We start from the raw sequence: 21,248 nt of genomic DNA, 5'->3' as shown, positions 1-21,248 counted from the left end.
TGCAAAAGAAGCCGTCATGACTGGGGCGGGTGAACGGCAACCCCGGGTTCCCTTCTGACATGCCTACCGCTGCCTCCCTGCCTCCCTGCCCTGCTCTGCCTGCGCGTATGGAGCTTCGACTCATGTCTTTACCCCTGTGGCCGCGCCAAACGTAGAAAGCAGCCTTGGGGCCAACAGAGCGACCGGATAACTTGGAAGCGGAAATGGCAATAAGGAAGATGGAACAGAGAAACGGCTCCGGGTTTCAAACTCCTGTGCGTGTCTTTGTGTCTTGGGAAGGGGGCTGGGGTGGCTACCCCACCCATCAGCCGGTAGAGCTAAAATCACTGTTAAACCTAGAGCCAAGAATATTTCCAAAAATACATGCAGATTTCCTTGGCCTATATATGTTAGGAAGTTTCTACAAACACGACCGATCAGAAAAAGAGAGCGAAGGGCGGGGGGGGGGGGGGGGGGGGGGGGTGNGCCGCGGAGGGGAGTGTTTTCCCATTAAAATAGAGCACCTGTACACCACCCCTCAGAGCATGTTCTCAAGGTACAGTCCACATGCACAGGCTTAAAGCTAAAAACCCTTGTTGTCTGTGTCTGAAGAATTAAAAAGTCCCGATGCAGTGCGTGTTTGTTTGTTTGTTTGGGTTTTGATTGCTTTTATTTTGTTTGTATTTTTGTTTGTCTAGTGTTGTTTTTACTGGCGTCCTCCATTCAAACATTTACATAGGTAGGGGTTTCTTTTGTGCTTTGATTCTCAGCAACTATGGAAATACTTCCTGGCAAAGATAGGAAACAGAACAACAAAGGAAAGAAAGAAAACATCAAGTTAGTGGTCATGAAGCATGATGCACTTGACAAGAGCGAAATTCTTTCCTGATCAGCTGGTCGCCTGTAGCCTTTGGGGGTTTTCCTTAAATTGCAAATTGCGCCCCAGCAGATCCCCGCTTTGGCGTTGAAGGCGGAGTGGCTTGTCTTGCTCTTTGCAATCGGAGAGTTGAGTCACCAGGTTGAGTAGAAGGGGAGGGAGGGGAGGGTAAAGCTACTCTCCTAAGAGAAAACGTGTAACACTTACTCATTTAATGACATTGGAAATGGAAAGGTGTCAGAGACTTTGCAATGTGCTGCGAGACATTCCTGGCAGAGGGGGCCTGGCTACTCTGAGAAAGTCAACAGCGCCTGCGCTTCATGCCCAGTGGAAATGGGATTGAAAACCAAATGACCCACAGAAATGCACTTAGAAGCTTTAGCAGTGAATCGACAGGGTGAATGCTTCTCTGGACTTGAAGACAGCAAAGGCTTTTTCTTTTAAACCCAAAGCAATTACACATTTATCGCCCTGTCTCCCCAAATAAAAGAAAGCGCGCTGTGAAAATTGGACACCACATGTGGCTTCAGGGGTTATTATTACCTCCGATATGAGCCAGTCATTGCATTTAAATTTCCCCTGAATACACCTAAGGAACTTTCTCCTATCCATTTAAAGAGAAGGTTGTGTTTTCATTTAGGTACTCATTTTTCCCCCCAAGTAACAATCTTATAAGGGCCTTCTTAGGTGGTCTGGCATTATTACATTAGAGGGAAGCATGAATGGTTATACAGTAATTTATCCATCGTAGTCAGCAATGCAGGGTCTAGATGGGAACAGTTACAGCTTCAACTCCTGTTGCCAACAGACAGGAGGAAACAAGAAGAGAAATGGATCACAATTGTGGCTTCATGTGTTTGTCTAACTTCTTGGAAAATTTTCTCTGCAACAAATAGTGGGACTCAGCAGTCCCACTGGAGCTATTTCTAGCTGTTGAGTTCGCATGCTGATTTCATAGGCAGCGTAAGCTCTATGGATACACATGAGGTCCATTTTAACAGTCCCGGTAGGGGCCAGGGGAGAAGGAGGAATATGCCAACGTGCTCTGTGATGCCTAGCCTTCCAGTGGTCTCCCATAGGAAACCCCACTCTTGGGATGTCTTACAAACTCTATGCCTCTTATCCTTAAAATTCTCAGGTTCTGTTTTCTGGGGGACAGTTTTTATATTAGAGCTACATTAACAATAAAAGAAATCCCGAGGTGATCGGGCTATCACTCGTCTTCAAGTGGACCTGCGCTGCGTGCCCTCCTGGGAGCTGTCTCAAAGTGAGGCTGCTGTAGCATGTTACCTACCCTGCCTCCCAAACCCTGCCTGGCCCTCCAGACCACCAGACCCAGCCTCCGAGGCCTGCCCTTCTTGAATATTGTCAGAGCAGATGCTTTGCTCCTCACCCAAGAACACCCAACATTTTAGCAAGGGTTTTTGGAAAGGGAGTAACTCATGAGAGAGAGAGGAAAAAAGGAGACAGGAGCAAGAAGGCATTTTTCCTCATTCCAAAGGGAAGAAGCAGAGAAAGAAGCATCTTGGCTGTTCCTCTCAGGGATGTTAGAGTAGAAAAAGTGGTTATGTCAAGCCAGAAAGGGGTTAGAGACAGACTCAGCCATGGACTACTCAGGCTGAAGAGCTGACAGCTACTGGGAATCATTTACCTATGAGCTGGGATTCCACCTTCTCATCTATCAGCTGGCCAGGCCTCCTTAGTTCAGTCTGAGAGAAATGGGGCCTGCTTTCAGTGGGACTGACTCGACTGACCATCTCTCGTTCTTTCTCATTTTGCATCTGGGCATAAACATTAATCCCCGGGATCTTCCTAAAACATCAACAGAAACCATCACTGCTATGCGCAGGGCACGAACATCACATGTTCTGGACCTGTCACGGAGAAGAGAGAGGGCGGGAAAACAAGGACAGAGGGACACGTACCTCTTAAACTTGTAGATGACGAACACGGCCAGCCCCACAAACACCACGGAGAGCAGCATCAGCATGGCGGATCCACTGTGGGTCGGAGTGAGGTCCACCAGTGGGGCTGGGGAAGAAAGCAAAGCGTGGTTATGAGCCGTGGTCCTGACGTGGGTGGGTGGGCGGGGACTCCATGAGATACTTACACTGTCCCCCTAAAGGGCAAGTCCCGGAAAAATGGGTGGGGCTTGCACACAAGGTGCGTGTCACACAGCTGCAATGTGGATGAGCTTGACCTGTCTCAGCCCCCAGAAGGCTCCAGCTGGCCTGTCCAAGAAGGACAGTGCAGCCTAATTGCGAGTTAAAAGCACATGTGCCTTAGGTGTTCTACTACATCTCACACACAGACCTGCACACTCAAACTTCACAGCTGACATGCTCCTTGGATTGAAGACCAACTGTGCTGTAGGCTAGGTGTGCGATCCTGGGCAAAGTACTTCAGCTTAATGAGCCTCATGGGCTGAGATGAGACTGACAGCATATATCTCATTGGTTTCTGTCAGGGTCAAATGAGTCAATGCATGTAAAGCACTGATAACAGCCCTAGGCGCATATTAAGGCTTCTACAAATATTAGCTTATACGGCTACTGATGCTGCTGTCTTTCTAATCAATATTTATAATAATATAATTACTAAATTTTCCTATTCTCTGAATGCAAGCTTTGCCTACTAAGCAATGCAGAAAATCAGAAAAAAGCACCAAAGGAATATGTTTATGAATTATCCACTTTCTCTCATTCTTGTCCCAGCCGTTGTCATATGAAAGAATTGAAAAGTAGTAATAGCATGCTAATGTTTTTTATATGCAGAAAACTGATGGCCTGGTGAATATTTCACAAGGGCTGGAGGAGGGGTGTGCAGTTGGGTGTTGTTGCTACAACTTTCCAAAGCCCTGACGGCTCGTGCCCTGAAGCACCAGCCACTCGGATTAGTTCAGTTCACCTCCCAGACTAAACTGATGTCTTTGCATCCATAAAAGACTCTCCCTACCTCAGTTTGCCCTTACATCGCAGCTCTCAGGGACATCTCTCTCCACCTCCAAACCTCCTCCATCTCAGGGTCAAAGGTGTTGTGCTNGGCTGGAGGAGGGGTGTGCAGTTGGGTGTTGTTGCTACAACTTTCCAAAGCCCTGACGGCTCATGCCCTGAAGCACCAGCCACTAGGATTAGTTCAGTTCACCTCCCAGACTAAACTGATGTCTTTGCATCCATAAAAGACTCTCCCTACCTCAGTTTGCCCTTACATCGCAGCTCTCAGGGACATCTCTCTCCACCTCCAAACCTCCTCCATCTCAGGGTCAAAGGTGTTGTGCTTTAAAACTTTGTTTGCAATTAATTTCCACCCTCTTGAAAACTGACATTTTGCAAAAACAACATAACTCACGCATAAAAGGCAAGCAACACATACCCCTTAGAAGCCTGAATGCTGACCTTTTAACTTCCACCAATTTAAGCAAAGCCTGATACTCAGAAATATGGGTGACCTTTAAGCACCATTTTCTGTAGCTTTTCTCTGTTGAGAGCCAAAGTGCAATGTTCTGGTACAAAAGTTCAAGAATAGAGACTGTAATACTGATGGTCTCTGACAAGACTCAAGGCTGCTTCTGGTCTGCCTGGTTGTTGTAGGATAACATCCCAGCCACTCAATAACCACTACGTACTGAGACGTGTATTCCATATACCAAATCACTTTGGTGAAAAACAAAGTCAAACCCTCTCTCTGGAAACAGGCTTAGTTGTTTTTGTAGAATCAGCTTTTAGGAAGCACTAAGATTCTCCCTCCTCTGTACGTCAAGGAGCATTTCAGCTGTGAAGTTCATGCGCTGGTCAGTGTGTGAGAAGATGTGGTAGAACACCAAAGGCACTTGTGCTTTTAACTCACAACTAGAAAATAGAGGTCTCTTTAGTTTTATTAGGCAAGCACAGTGCCATCAGCGCAGAGGTCCTGAGATACTTCAGAGTTCGCACCAAAACGGGTAGGATGTCGTCAGGGAAGAGAATATCTCCATCTGTCATAGACACTATCACTACTGACTCTCACAAGTGGAAGGCAGGGTCCATGGTTTCCACTGAATGGATAAGAACAACAAGATTCTCATAGGTTAAGGTTGTTCCAAAGGACTCAGAACTAGTAAATGGAAGAAGTAAGACTTGAAACCAAGTATCACGCGCGCACACACACACACATACACACATACTTTGTATACAAGGTCTAACTAGAAAAAGGCCAGCCATCATTAATATATGAAAATGGTTTGTGTGACATTGATGTAACCTGGCAGCCAAGGAGAGTGGACTGGACTGTGCATGCGTGAACAATGATGACTTCACTGTACTAGTTAGTGGGGGCGATAGAAACTGTTGAATGAGCATGTGTACTGTGTGGTCGTCGTATTCAAAATGACTGAGTGGAGCAATGAATCTGCAACAAATTTTGCATCAAGCTCGAGTATTCCTCGATGGAAACTATTCAGATGATGCAGAGGCTTTCAGGGATGATGCAGTAAGTGCAGCACAAGTAAAGTGTGGCAGAAATGCTTCAACGACAGTCAAGAATCTGTTGAAAGTGGTCCACATTCTGGAAGGCGTGCAACAGGTGGAACACCTGAGAATGTTGAACGTGTATAGGCTGCAGTCAACAAAGATGGGTGACTGACAGTGAGAGAACCAGGAGCTGATCTGGGGATTCCAAAAACTACTGTGTCCGAGATTTTGATACAAGATCTTGGCATGGAGTGTGTCGTGGCAAAATCTGTTCCATGACTTCTGCTACCAGAGCAGAAGGAACATCATACTTTCAGTTGCTAATGACTTGATTCAAATGGTTGTCAACGAACCAGCTTTCTTCAAGAAGGTCATAACTGGAGATGAATCATGGGTCTAAGGCTAGTATCTGGACACAAAGGCCCAGTCACCCAGCAGAAGTGCCTGGTTCTCCATGACGAAAGAAGGTGTGGCAAAACTGGAGCAAGATCAAGACCATGTTAGCTGTGGTTTTTGATTGGGGAGGTGTTGTCCTTCACGAGTACACCCCTCCAGGCTAAATAATTAATAAGGAGTACTACCTCGATGTTATTTATCAGTTGAGATATAGAATATGATGAAAATGGCTGCAGCTATGGGCAACTGGTGATTGGCAGCTTCATCACAACACACTGGCTCATCACATCTCATGCGGAGTTTTTGGGCAAAATATCAAATCACTGAGGTGACTCAGTTCCCCTACAGCCTAGATTTTGTGTCCTGTGACTTCTGGCTTTTCCTAAAACTAAAATCACCTTTGAAAGGGAAGAGATTTCAGACTGTCAATGAGATTCAGGACAATATGACAGGGCAGCTTATGGTGCCTGCGAGAACTATGTGAGGTCCCAAGGTGCCTACTTTGAAGGGGACTAAGGAGTCATTGTCCTATGTACAATGTCTCTTGGTATCTTGTATCTTCTTTAAAAAATGTTTCTATTTTTTTCATAGTACATGGCTGGATACCTTCTGGACAGACCTCGTAAACCCTGGGCTCATTTCAGTGAGGAATATCAGAAATTTAAAAAAATATTTCTGGGTATGGGAATTAAGACAAAACCATAGCACAAGAAACAATTTAACAAGTGACACAAGTTAAAATGTTATTAAGTTTTAAAATCACAGCTTGTACACTTTTAAACTTGGATGGCATGTATACATTACATATATCTGCATATAGCATATATATGTAAGGAATATATAAATACAGACATGAAAAGCCACATGTACCCACCACCCAGCTTCCATAACCATCAAGCCACAAACAGCAGTATTATTTTATTTTTAACCCCATCCAACCCCCATAACCCCAATCACAGGATTATTCTGAAGTAAATCTCAGCTATCTTAGGAATTAATAAAAGATAAAGTTGCTCATTTTCTCCACATTATCCCAATACCATGTTGATACTTCAGGAAATGACAATAGGAAGCTATTTGAAAAATAATCTTCTACTGCAAGGCCTTGATTTGACTGGGAACAAGCCAAGTCCCAGAGAGGGGCAAAAGAGGGTTACGATGGTTAGAGGCAGGTTAGCTTTATTTATTAAGCTTCTAATTCCCAGCTGAATGCTTTCAGAATAAGCAGGATATTAGTGCTATGGAGGAACCAGGAAGAATTTTAAGTCCGCTTGAAAGGGTTGGTGTTTGAAATACATGGAAAACTGAAGAGAGACAATTGCTTGGGCCAGGCTCTCACTAAGACAGAGCAAATGCCTGCAAACACATCTTTGTGCACGCACACAAAGGGACTCTCTGCCCTTCCTCCTCTTCTCTCTCCTCATCACCAGGTCAGATCTCCCAATTCAAAGTCGTTCCCAAATCCTCATTCCTAAACAAGCTGCATGAACACTGTTTAGTTACTAGAACATGGCTTTGGGAAAATGGGCTCCTGTGTCCCCAGTTCTGAAACCTGTGCTCTCCGAGCCCCTCCCCGTCTCTGCATCCCTCCTGCACTTCTCAGAGGCAGGCAGCAGGGCGCAGGGAGAGATGGAAACCATTGCCCTCTGTGTTCTATGGGTGGCTTCTGCTGGCTGATCTGGCCCTGAATATAAACAGGCCATTATTGCTCTACACAACGGCAGCTGCATGGCTTCCTTTGCCCAACACTTGGGTGCACTTGTGTGTTTTGCTGAGGAATGGAAACTTGTGATAAATGGGCTTTAGCTTGTTGTGTGGAATTAGCATAACTTAATCCCTCTCCAACTGCAGCGTAAACCAGGTGGAAGTCGGGCGGGGGGAAGTGCTGAGCAAATATTTGCCATTATTCCTGCACAGAGCGGAACATGGACTGGACAATCGTGCAAGTCACTCGCCGCCTCTCATTCTGGGTGCTGGCAACCACAGTTCTGAAATCCTGTGAGAGATTCACCTTCACGTTCAGGATGAAATCATTGGTACAGTCCCGTTTTTGGAATTAGATTCTGACTCTGCCCCTTCAGCTTAAGTGGCTTAAACTACTGAATCTCAGTTTCCTCATCAGCATAATGGAGATAAACTTGTGTTTATTTTAGAAAGTAGTACAAAAAATAAGATGGGACTTTTAAAGCTGTGGTATAGTAATTGGTACATACCCAATATTTTAATATCGTCATATAATTACTATCATATCCCTGAAAGTACATTCTATAGAAAACCAGCCCTGAAAAATGATGAGCATTCCATGGTCAAATAATTTTCAGAAGTACTCGATGGGCATTTACCATCTTGGAGACTCCTGAAGCTCATCAGTGTATTATATTAAAAGCTCAGAGCAATCTTGCACGAAGGAACTTCATTTACCTTTACCATAGGGTTTCGCAGTCATTAGACCACAGAGCCTTTGCAGACCTTGTCCCACACAACACACATGAGGAAATGCCTCACCATGAGCACCACTGCTTTCCCCCCTTCGCTGCATCCAAGGCTCTTGACTTGGTTTATTTCCAAGTCTAAAGTCAACACTACAGTGGCGTCACCTGGTAAAGCAGTGCAGGAAACCTTTGTTGCGTCTGCAGCCATTCTCTCTGTCAAAGGGACTCTCCTGGAGAACGTCTATCTGCACTATGACCCTGAAATTTTGAACTCAACTGTATTTCTAACCCAGAAGTCTGTGCTGTCACAAGGTTAACGGAGCAAGCCCGCCATACCTTAATTTCCTCTTTTCCTTTCCAACAGAGACCCAAGCCAGGACTTTTGTTACATGCCTAGAATATCATAAAATCCATGTGGTCTGACATTGCTTGTTCAGAGGTTAGGGTGGTAGGAGCACGACAGAGAGAAAGTTTGTCTAGAGTGCAGAAAGGCTTGTGTGCACAGAGCGCCCCCACCTGTCCAACAAGCCTCTCCCTGGTTCAAATCCAAACCCAGTCAGGAGAGCCTCGCTGTGCCCTACTGAGGATGACGCCCTGAGCTCGGAGGCCAGGCAGCATGGGAATTCCCAGGCAAGCTCCAATGACTCACGAAGCAGCGCTGCTAATTTGAAATTTAGTATGAGTCTCTAGGAACACCCAGTCACCAGCAGTTGAGGTCACTTGGCCAACTATGACACCCATGGGTACCACAAAGACCAAGCTTCCCACCACAATCCACAGACAGGAAATACAACAGATGCCTTTTGTTCTTCCAGGATTGAAAGTCCGGGAAGAATCCTACTTACTAAGTAAAGTACTTCTCTAAGTGCAGTACACCTGGAGAACCTGTGACGATGCAGTTTCCAAGGCTTTGCTTGAGAAAAAAACACACCAGTTTCTGAGAGTAGGTCCCAGGATATGTAACCAGCCACCCAGGTATAATTATGCATACCAGTTTGACCGCACTGCATGGAGGCCCCAGCTACTGTCACTCATGAAACCTCCAGTCCTTATCTTTTAAGTATGCCTGAATTTCATATTCTCCAGGTCAATAAAACCAAATAAGATGGAAAAACACACCTCTTTATTGCTGAGTGGTTTCATCTGGCTATGAATTAATTGCCAGGCCCCTCTCTGTGTGCAATCTGAGTTTGAAGCTTCTCCCACTAAGAGGTGAAATCTGTTTCCTCACACCTTGAATCTGAGCTAACACTGAGCCATGAGTTGGCAATGGGATGCATTGGAGATGATAGGGCGGCACTTGTGAGTTTCTAGGCTTTGTGCACTTGCATTTGCTCTCTCTCGGAATCCCACCATTGCCATGTGGGAGAAAGGCCAGGAAAGCCTGCTGAAGGATGACAGAACACGTGGAGGAGAGCTTAATTATCCCAACTGAGGCCATTCTAGAGCAGCCTCCAGCCAACTGACCTTCAACATGGGGGGCAGCGCAGCAAAGACCAGGAGAGCTTCCTGTCCAGCCATCCGTAGCTGACTGTAGACATACAATGGACATAAGCAACATGCGAAGACCCACCGAGCTGATCCGCAGTCTCATAAACAATAATAAATGCTTATTGTTAAGTCAATGAATGTCTCAGTGGTTTGTTACACAGCAATAGCTTCCTCATACTTTCTCTCCTCAAACCTCTTTCAACTAGTTAAACATCCAAATAAACTTTTACCTTCTGGCTCTACATTATCCAATTCTTCTGTTCCCACTGGTAGGGTAGGCAGGTATAAGTATGATGACCATAAATGTTCACTTCTAAACCAGAATGACCCTAAACCAAGACACTTTAAGAAGAAAAAGGGGTGCTATTAAAGCATATGCAGACACCACAGATAATAACCCAATAGTCCTGGCCACTCTAGGTATAAGGAACTTACACCTAGTGTCTAAAAGGTGGTTTCCCCTAGGTTCTGTATCATCTCTATATTTTATGTGTTCTGCCTGCTCTTTTCACTGCTAGTTGTTCTCGACTATCTGCCTTGCCTCCCCCTTGGGGAACAGTTTCACCTAACTACCATTTATTTCTAACCTCAAGCACGTGTGTGCCCTGCTTCTCAATTGTTCATCTGATCACTCCCTCCCCGCTGACCATTCTCTGCCCAAGAGTTTCTACTGCACCCTCGGGCCTAGCCAGCTCAGGACAGTTACTCTGTGGTCATTTCAGGCCCTGCTATGGGCTCAGAAAATGGTGAAGACAGACTCTCTTAGAAGCTGAAGAGCAACCTCATTGCTGGTTTCTGGTACATTTCTGAAAGTATCACACTCATTTAATCACATTGGGTGTAGGGATGTATTTCGATATCTGGGCACTTGTTATTGCTTATCATAATACCATAACAACTCAATAATAGGCAAAAGCCACTGAGCCCAGGTGTCTGTGAAACAGCCTAATTATTTATAGAGGAAAAACAATATTTACCTTGGGGGGGAATATGATTAGCATTGCTTTACTCACAAAAGACTTATAAATGATAACTCTGTAGATAATAAGAAAAGCAGAGACTAAAGAGACACATCAATTTATTGGCTGTGGAAGAGTTTCATTGGTACTAATTGCATCCTTAAATGGAAAATGTTATTGCAACAATTTATTTCACTTTACAGTTCAGAGCTCCACAGGCCCACGATCTGCGTCTGCATCTGTAACAATGTGGCTTAGATTATATTGCATTTTCTAAAGTTTCTTGACTAAAGTTAATTCCACTTTCAATTGGAAAGGGTCTTTCTCAGTGTGAAACTCTCACGCAGGACTCACAACATACCCCGGCGTAGGCTGAAATTCTGACTTCCTTCTCCCTTCCCACATTTACTCATAACATAGCCAGTGATAGCAACCGAAGCCTGGAAATATTAATTTTCTAATATCTCTGTGATAACATCTTTTTATTACACCCGAAAAAGAAATTAAACCAGTCAACAGCAACGATGGAGGCCAAGATAACACAAGATAACAGTTTTATTGAAAACCCACACATACCCTTGACAAAGGACAATTTTCTTGGAACATAACAGCTTACCCATGACAACCTCTTGACAGATGCAGCGGGTGGGGGAGCCATTATGGTGTATTAAATTTTCTCTTTAATTCAACCTGGTATCTGAGGCTCTTCCTTTGAGAAATAGTAACCTGTCCCTTTTAAAATCATCTCTCTCTGCAACTCCAGAAGAGCAGTGACCCCATGGAATGTTAAGGGTTGATGAGCACGCTCATTCTGTGAGACATGCAGAGATACAGGGAGATGGGCATGAATCATTTTCTGCTCCTACTAGCACATTAACGGCATCTAGATAATATCATTTGTTTGACTTGCATAAAACTCATGGCTCTCCAAGCACATCTGCCACTAAGATTCTAGCACACACTTGACTCATTTTTCAGCAGCTTCATGGGCACGGTGCTTGGCTGGCCTTTGTCATTCATCTACGTTATGGATGTGGTACAACACAGATTCAGAGACTTGCTTCGTTCTTTCCCCCCTCACTCCCACTGTCGTCTACCCAGGCTGCTGATTAGGTTGGCTCTGGATATGCCCAGAAATTGGATTTGAATGTTTATGACAAATGTCCTCCTACACTTACTATCACAGCCCCCAGCTCCCCTTTGTGGAAGCACGCCTCTGTTCTCATGGATGCCCTGAGCTGTAAATCAGATTTATTGCTGGAGATAGATGTGCCTCTTTCCTTGTTACGCAGATGGATTTCTGTCCCTGGAATGCTATGTAAAAGGTGGTTGCTGAGACTGGCGAAAGGCGGGCTGCATCAGCGTCATTTGCGGGATTTGTTAAAAATGCAGATTTCCAGATATCCCTCCCTGGGATTCTGATTCAGGGTGTGTGCAGCGAGTCTGAAAAATTGCTGCTTTTGTGACGCTTCCTAGGCAACAGCGATGCAGAGATGCAGAGTCAGGCTCAAGAATGGCGTCTTTACAGCCGGGTTACAAAGAGTTTTCCCGGCCACGAACAGGGTTTCCTTTATCCCACTTGTTTTGAAGAAATCAGTGGGCTCCACCTCTTCTAATCCCCCTGTGTAGAAGCACCCCCCCGCCCCCCCGCCAAGTTTCAGATTACTTGCCCAATAAATAAATCCTGTGAAATGCAAATGATCCCCAAAGTGCTATTATTTATACTTCAGTATGAATCACTTTAGACAGGTTTTGTGTTCTCAGATAAAACCCTAGCCCATTCTCTCACTTTTGCTCTCATGAAGAATTTCATCTATTTTACCATGGAAGAATCAACAAGGTTTTAAGCTTCTTTCCCCCTACCCCCAGCCTCACCACCAACTATAACAACTGAATTACTCATGATCATGGGTCCCCGTAGAAACAAAGATACAGAGTTGATGTGGCCTGAAAGATGTGGCCAGTAATTAGGGCTTTAATTTGCCACCTGTCGGCTAGTTCCCCTTGCTTGGCAATCTACAGAAAGGTGGGAAGTTAGAACTTTCTGTATAGTCTCGTCTGGGTCTCCTCACATGAGTTTCAAGCTCCCTATTATGTTATATGTTTTATAACATCAGACTCAAAATGAACCATGAAACTTACCTTCTTTGGCAACCCCCCCCCCAAAAGGCTCCTATTTCTAGGTCTGCATCTCTATCAAGTAAATTACCATCTCTTGCCACTTGGGTTGAAAACTCCTTGTAAAATGTGTAGGTAATTTATCAAAAAGAGAAAGGATTATTGACTATGGCCCAAACTTATCATTTAAAAATAAATCTTCATTTGCCCCTTCTTTCCTTTTCCATCTTTATCATATTTTCTTAATCCCAAACCTTCGTTAATAAAATTTTTCTTACTAGCATGCATGGATATTGAACAACAAAGTTTATATTTATTTTCCCTAAATTTTATGCCCCTCTCTTTCCTCTGCTCACAATTTTACCTTCAGTAGGAATATTTTGATGCCCACCAAATATTTGGAATTTTTGGTAGGAAGAGGAATATTTGAGGGGACGTATCTAGGTGTCCAAAACCATGTCAGGCTGTGCCTCATTTGGCACATAAACCATACAACGTCACCTTGCCATGCCCTGCTCAACACAGTGCTTTGAGCTGGCGTGTCTCCTTCTTCCTTCAGAGAGTGCACACTCAACAGTAAGGCTCATCTTTGTTGAACCTTCTACATGGGATGCTTTTCATCCTCTTCACTTAGAATTAGTAAAGGGTCATGCAGTTAGTATTTGGTCCTCAGGTCCAGCCGGTGTGGAGTGAGGGAGGGTCCTAATTCATCTCATCACTCTGGATGAGTCATAGATTTTAAAGAACAGTGACACAGTGAAGCACAGAGTCATGCGAGGACTAAGGTAATAAATCTAACATGGGTCTTATCCTTGAGTAAATTCCAAGTTCTCAGGGGCAATTTAAGAAAACCATTGGCATTTTAGGGATATTTTCTTAACAGCTCAGGTTTCTGCTTCCATAAGCACCTGCAGAGATGAGGTGTTCTGCGTCACATTCAGAGTCTGCCTGTGAGTCTCACTAGGGGGAAAAAGAAAAAAATAAACTCTCCCTAAGATGACGTTATAGCTCTCCAAAAAACAAATAATAGAGGGCCAGGGTGAAAGTGTGGGTGAGAGAGACCTCAAGGGGGATGCCACAAAGGGTGTGAAGAAGGTTCCGTTTGTTGGATCAAGTGAGGATGGTGCAACCTAAGGGGTGTGACCCGGAGTTCCATCACGAAGCGAGACTGCTCTCTGGCACTGGAAACACTCCTGCCAGGGACCAGAGCCGTAAAATAAGGGCCCATACGCTCTACCTGCTTCAGTGTCTTCAGGACCAGCCTCCATGCCAGCCCCACTCCCGTTGTCTCTGGGACCTCTTGTTCCGGGCCACAGAACTCTCATTTTCCTTCAACCTACGCATTCCCCACAAGGTGCAGATAAGTGATTCTAACGTATATGGAAGGAATACCTGACGGGACAAAAACACAGAGATGGGTTTTCCTCTGATGCTTATTGGATAAATGAATGCAAGGCTCCACTCACCAGTTATTTGGTAAGAAGTAGCACGCCAAGGGACAAGGTCACAGTTAAATAAACAGACTCTGCAAGTTAACTGGGAAAGTGGAATTTTGGATATATATCTCTCCACCTTATACATTGATTATATCTGTAATTATTTTAAAAAGCAATATTTACTGAGCACCGGATATGTTGTAAGTTCTCTGCTGGCTACCATGGTGGAGACAATATTAAGATACACTAAACTGTATCCTTGATAAGTTAAATAAGAGTGGTGATGATGAGGAGGATGGTGATATCGATTTTAAAAAACCATGTGAGGTCAGACGAGGGATAAATGACATCCAGATAAAGGTCTCTAAAAAGACATCATGCGCAGGCTGGCAATGAGTTGAGCCTTAAACTACAAACAGACTCAGGAGATACAGACAGGTGGAGAAGAGACGAGAAATAGTCCAGTCAGGAACAGAATGAGCAAAGGTGCACTTCGGTCAAAACACCAGTGTGTCCAGTCCAATACCCAGATTGATTGATTTCTCCTCTTTTTTTTTCCAACTCTCCCGGTTGTTTGGCAACATCTTCTTAGCTTGTGTCTGCTAACAGCGATGTCAGCCACCATCAGGTTCTAAAATGTCCCTTCCTCACCCTTCTTGACCACAGTTTCTCGTTCTCTCCCAGCTCTCACACAATTTTACGTTTCTCCTTTCTGCAAAGAGATTTTCAGCAACTTGTCTGTCAGGAGTGGTTCAAGTCTCAAGGGAAATTGCACAGAAAGCCAGAAGCACAGGCATGGCTGAGAACAAAACAAGGGCTGTGCTCAAAGTGGAGCTCAGCTTAGATACCAAAGTTAATGAATTCCCCAGCAGAACGGGAGGGTCTTTGTTCTCTCAACCAGTCCCTAATGACACCCAGGTAGGTATCTGGCAGTGCTTACCTTGTACTCCCATAAAAGCTAACAGGGAGCTGAATTTGAAAGACAAAATAAGGCTAGTAAATTCCTGAAAGGAGACAGTTCTTTTTCCTTGGAGACAAACCAAATTATGCATTGCCTCTCTCGCCAGCCACATATTCTGGCTCAAACGTTTTTAAAAGAAGGCTGCTGAACATCTGCTGAGCAATTAATGGAATGCAGCAGTGAGCTCTAGCGGTCCCTGGGAAGGCATTAGCAATCCTGCTTATGAGACATGAAATGTTGCAAACAGTGGTCCTTTCCCCCTTTTTATTTAAAAAAAAAAAAAAGAATATTCCCCTGCCTGCAGGGGGTGGGGGAACAGAGGACCGGAAAAGCAGTGGAGATGGGAGTTCTTCATCAAATACTCTTCCTCGCGATTTCTTTCTTTTCCCCATATTACTTCTTCCTTCTCTTTCTAACTGTGGATAGAAATGTGCTCATTTCAACTTTACAAAAGAAATCGCGGCAAGTGTCTGATGCAACGATTCCCCCACCTAACATGCCGAGTTTTCTATGTATGAAGAAATTCCCTCCACTGTTTTAATAGAAGTAGTCTACCACTGTGTTCAAATCGTTTTTAAAAAAAAAAAACAAAAAAAACATGTAGTTGCAACTAATTTAGGACCAATCCCAACAGACAACTGGGCCCTCATATATTGCACTTCCTGATCACAACTGCTGAAGCGCTGGCCTTGACCTAAACGCTTGTTTGTGTATAAAAGCCTGGCTTAGCGACTGTGCACCTGTGGGTACTGCCAGTTCTAATATGATTACGACAAGTATGGCGAAACTCAACATAACGGAAGTTTCCAAGACTCAGTGATTGAGTCAGCCCTTGACATTCTCTTCCTTAACTCTTCCAACGAGAGTTGATTGCTGACATGGAAGTCTGCATCTACTCCAGTCCCTGAGTCAGTTGTAACAGGAAGCTCAACAGTGCCAGCTGATTGGGTTTGGAATTGCAACGTCAAACTACCAAATCTAACAGGGAAGAGCTGGGAACAGCCACAATGGTTGGAAGTCAAAGAGTTGTCTCTCTCTTTCCAAACTGGCCCAGCGTAGGACTGGGCTTCTGCCTTGAGCTGAACTGTTGCTGTTGTTCTCCCATTCTTTGGCAACCTCGCATCATACACCATCTAGACGGCAGGGGGCGCTCACCTGAGCTGCCAGTAACATCCCTCCCTTTCACCGCACCTTCTCACCAGGGATCTGAGTCCCATTTCTCAAAATCGCCACTGTGAAATGAACTATGAACATTAATTAGAAGAATTGTTCAGACCTTCCAAATTTTGCATTATTCCTTGCCATCTGGAGCTTAAATGAGGAACAATAAATGCTCCATGGCTATGGGGAATGGGCTTTCTTTCCCACACAGATTCATGGATGACTTTGCTGTATCTGTTTCCCTGGCCAAACCAGCTTTGCCTAAATACCCGCATTTTTGATCCCTACTTTTCAGCTTCATCCAAGCTCTACACCAGATGTCATTATGGGAAGGTACCTTTAAGGAGCATTTAAAATAAGCTTTCAAATCCAGAAAAAAAAAGATCTATCTTTGGCATGTGGTACAACTATCAGGCAAATAAAAAACAGGCACATAAAATAACGGATGGAAGAGAGGCATGGAAGAAAGGAAAAGGCATGAAATGCAAGTGGCCTCCAGGACTGGAGGCCTGGAGAAGTAGGTTGGGTCTCTGACCTCTGACGCTCCCCTTTCTAAGAGAGGCCCCTGGTGAATACCAGGAAAGTGTTTCCTAATAAATCAAGGTACTCCACAGCAAAATATACTGCCTGAACACAGTGCTCATTTAGAAGGTGAGTGTGTTGTTAAACAAATTTTGCACCACTGGGTATGAAGTAGAAGAGGTTCAGTCTTCCCTCTAAACAGGTTGTATGGCTTAATTGGATTGAATCCATCAGTACAACCGTTTAAACCAATTTCAAACCAGTTACTTTTGACTAAGTTAACAAAATTTGTCAGTGGCTTGTCTATCAGAATGACTATGACTGATGCTTCTGGACATTGTTTGTTCTCCAGTTCATCTAGCTACATGTAACAGTCATGTGTCAGAGGCCACCATTCACCAAAAACCAGGGGTCAACCTCCTGACCTATATGAGTAGGAAATGAGTAGGAAATGGCAATCCGGATCGCTGAATGGCCCGAGGTACGTTGGCGGACTTTGCCTTAGGGGTTGCTTTCACGGGTGTGGCTTAATCGTTCTGTTTTCACACACTTCCTTAATTTCTCCAGGGCATTTTCACCAGCGATGTCATTCGGACAGTGGGATTTGTTCGTTTGCTCACTGCCACCTTGCCCCGGTGAAGGAAGCGTTCTCGAAGGCTCTCTCACTCAGAGAGCACTGCTGGGCTCGGAGCGGGCAGGTGCGCCAGAAATGTCTGCTTAGTGACTGCGTTGGGGTGGTGAGCTGTAGAATCCCAGAGCAACCCGACTCACCCCTCCTTCCTCTGAGGAGCCATCTTCCTCAGGTGACCCCCTGAATATGTCACAGCTCCGCTCAGAGGTCCCCCGGGCTTCCCAGAGCCCCACCAAGCAGGCACAGACTGCCCAGCCTGGAGTACTCCGACACTCTACTTCCATATCCCATGCTCAGGAACAGTGACCTTTAAATACTCATTCTTTTAAGGCAGTGATCATTTTTTTAAAAACAACAAAAAAGTATGAAACCCTAATGCAGAAGAAAGATAGAATATAAGCAGAAAAGGGACCAACACGCTTGTCCTTCCTGTCAGACCAGGCCACCTCCAGAACCTCCAGGAAGCCGGAGAACGATGCTGGAAACTGTTGCTCTTGGTCCCCACATACTCAGCATCCCAAAGCCCGGGAGGTTTCCATGCCTTTCCTTGGTGCTTTGGTGCTGCAAATGTCTCTGGCATTTAATCCTATCCATCCTTCCGCCTCCTCCAAGGCCCTTTCCTGTATCATTTTGACAGTGCACAATTCATCTCTGTTTCAAATTTCCTACACCATTTTGTTGATAACACAAGCAGTAAAAAGGAACAAACAGACCACCGCAATAGCTTACTATCTGCCAGGCACTGCTCTAGGTGCATTACCTGAATTAACTCATTTTCTCATGCAATCCCTCCAACACAGGTGCAATAGCCATCTCTAAGGCACAGGGAAGTAAAGTCTCTTCTCAAGGTCTATACAGCGAGGGAGTGATGGGGCCACAGTTGAAACCATGGTCTCACTGCAAGACTGCAAATTCTGAGTGCTTCAGTATGCTCCGCTGCTTCTCCACGTGAGCATTTACGCACGTACACACTGAGACACCCCACCACGGCCCATTCCCCCAACCCCTCCGCCACTGCTGCCTCAAACGCTGCCACACCCCACCCGGACCACGCATGCTGTGAGGACAAAGGCCACTCCCTGCTGCCCCTTACGCTCTATGCAGTTCAAGCACAGCACTCTGCAAAATTAAGTACCTCAATAAACAGGGTGAATTAAATGTAGTATTAACATAACACAATGCTGTCTATTTCTACACACTTGGGATTATGTAGATTATCACTGAGGTTTCTACATGGCATTAGGAGAAGCGCCCTCCCCCCAACCCCCCACACACGTCATGGGCGAAGAGGCAGAAACTCAATGACGTTCGTTCATTTGTAAGATCATGACCAACGGGGGGGTTCGGTTCCTGGCTATGGCCCTGCACAACTCGTTGGTTCAGCTCTTTCCACCACCCTACTTTATTCCCAAATCTAAAGAAAAACAAGTGTTGGTCACATGAACCATTTGAAAGCAAGGTTTTACAGAAAGACCAGAAAAGCGTTATTTGTAGAATGGACACTGTGTTCAAGATTTCTGTTCAGATGAAGCTTGCTGTCGCCTGAGGAGGATGTGTTTAGGTGAGTCACTGATGGTTTTTGTCAGGGACCAAGAAAAGTCACTGCGTTGGGTTGCCTTGTGGGTCCCTATTAAGGCAAAAGTACCAAGCAAGGGAACCTCCAAAGAATGATGCCCCATTGCTGCCAAAGGGGGGCGCCCCCTAGTCTTGTTGTGCTAAAACAATAGGTTGGGACTGGCTTTGCCAGAGCCACGAGGGAGGACCCAGCGACGTGAGCACTGACCTGCTGTCAAGTGGGCCGCGTGGACGAGGACTTGGATGCCGGGCTTCAGCTCGAAGCGCACCGCGTTCTGGTTGAGCTCGTGGACCAGCAGTTCCGATATCTGAAAGAAACGTCGCAGTGAGTGCCACCAAACTGTCACGCTGATCATCAGCCAACGTGCGGAGAAACCTTTACTGCATTTACCAAGACATTCCCAACGGTATGCCTGTGGATTATATACACGAGTTTTAATGTGGTTTTGAGTTTTTCCAGAATTTTTAAGTATGACTGACTTTATATCCTGAATGCTGCAGAAAGAACAAACTATTAGTAAATCAAATGACTCATGCTATTAAAAAGTATCTTGAGTTAGGTTAGAAAAGTCACCACCAGTTTTTTGAGTTGGTTACACACAGAGCTTAAAAGAAGTAGCAATGAATGACTTATGCATTGTGGTGAGACTCACGTGCATTTATCCTATTTCCTGATAGATGCCCCTTTATCCCCCCAATGCCTCCCATCCCTTCCTCAACCTGTGGCTTCCACAGAATATATACTTTATGAATATTTATCGAACAGCAGATACAGTTTTTCTAAAGTAATAAATTAGACAATCGAAACAAAGTGCAACCACAACTTAAGTAGTGATTGGCCGACCCTGGTTTCATGCTGATAGACGTCGGCTGACCCTGCTACTTGGGCTGACACGTGTACTAGACAGACACAGGCGGCTCTAGGCCACAGCACACTCCGCCCCAACACGGGCCAAAGGACCTTGCTGAAGTTGTAACGGTATGAGGCAAGCTTCTAAAAACCAGGTGAAACTATTGACTTTTTAAAGTAGAAAACCCAGTTCAATCTGTTCTTTTTTAAAAATTAGTTAATTAATTAATTAATTTAGCAGAAAATTCTGAAAAGCTACCCCCACAATCCTACTATTTTTAATCTGTTCTCCTTGCCTTATTTTACACACTCTAATCACCAACTTACTATTTTATTCACCTTACTTGTAAGTCTAATTAGATGCTCCCTGGCCTTGATTCTGCTAAATTCTTATTTTTTTCCTTGTATATTTGTTGAGTTCCATTTAGTCCACTGAACTGCAGAAATGGCATCTTTGATCCTTTTATCGGTTAAGCAGGGTCAGGTGGCTTTGTTTGGGAGCAGAGTGTCCCTTCCCGAAGCCCCTGCCTGGCAACAGAACCTAACTGCCCTGCAGGTGAAACTCTTTGCTGAGCAGCAGGGACTTGGGATGCCTGTCAGGGACCTGTGGTTGAGCATCTGGGGCCCCGCACAGACTCAGCCTCTGTAATGTCTTCATTTGGCCAACCATGCAGAAAAACAAGGTTGTGCGAAAATTACATTGCAAGCAGCTTCAGTCTCGGTATTACGCTATTCTTTTTCTCTGGGCACTGGAAATCTTTGACAATGCTCCAGGCTCACAGGAAGAGGAGATTTCTAACACAGACTGCACCATGCATTTCCTCCGTGTTCTCTACATCGTTGCACATTTCCTCTGTGTTCTCTACATCGTTGCAATGTACAAGTCTCTGTTCTACTGCATTCTGTTCATTGGATGGCAAGGCCTTGAAAGGAATCTGAGCCTGGATTTTTAGTGGAGGTCAATCAGAGAAGTTTGGATTATGAAGTACACACATGCACATATATAGAACTCTGTAAGTATATAATCATAGATGTATATATTTAGCTATATATTATGGAGATGTGCAAATATACACACTTGTATTTGCAGAAAAAATCTTTGAACTCAAATAGAAAAGAGTGGTCAGAAGTAACAAAGGAATCGCCCTGTGTTGCAGGGTCCATCGCATAAACAGAGGGGGAATATGTAATTGACAGAGAAAGACTCTTTTTCAACTAGTTGAAGTGATACATGTTTTATCTCTTAGAGAGTGTTTTTCCTCAAGTGAGAGATGTAAATAACTAAATCAAAACAGAGACTTCATCCGAACAACATATTTCTGATGTATAGTCTCTGAGAAAGTCCCTTGTGAAGATAATTAATATCCCAGGTTTATTTTCATTTATAGCATTGCTTCATTGGCTTTGTCTGT

General features: G+C 44.6%; 1 protein-coding gene across 5 annotated transcripts in view; it reads right to left on the bottom strand.

The window, feature by feature from the left end:
* SORCS1 (sortilin related VPS10 domain containing receptor 1) overlaps positions 1-21,248 on the bottom strand; it is a 492,654-nt gene that overhangs the window by 2,524 nt on the left and 468,882 nt on the right. Inside the window, exons 24-27 of one of the 5 annotated variants that reach the window (XM_037063978.1) lie at positions 19,195-19,294; positions 2,782-2,887; positions 2,508-2,668; positions 477-767 (exon numbers count right to left, since the gene is read on the bottom strand). In XM_037063978.1, the coding sequence (XP_036919873.1) occupies positions 703-767; positions 2,508-2,668; positions 2,782-2,887; positions 19,195-19,294 (432 nt within the window). In that variant the 3' untranslated portion in view covers positions 477-702. Of the gene's footprint in view, positions 1-476; positions 1,652-2,507; positions 2,669-2,781; positions 2,888-19,194; positions 19,295-21,248 lie in introns of those variants that run through there. The other 4 variants (XM_037063975.1, XM_037063977.1, XM_037063979.1 and 1 more) reach the window with 4 other exon arrangements.

Source organism: Sturnira hondurensis, unplaced genomic scaffold (genome assembly GCF_014824575.4).
Source record: "Sturnira hondurensis isolate 20B ecotype Veracruz unplaced genomic scaffold, ASM1482457v3 Scaffold0014854, whole genome shotgun sequence".
NCBI lineage: Eukaryota > Metazoa > Chordata > Mammalia > Chiroptera > Phyllostomidae > Sturnira > Sturnira hondurensis.
Note: the sequence above shows the minus strand (reverse complement) of the source record. Positions and strands in the feature narration are given on the sequence as shown.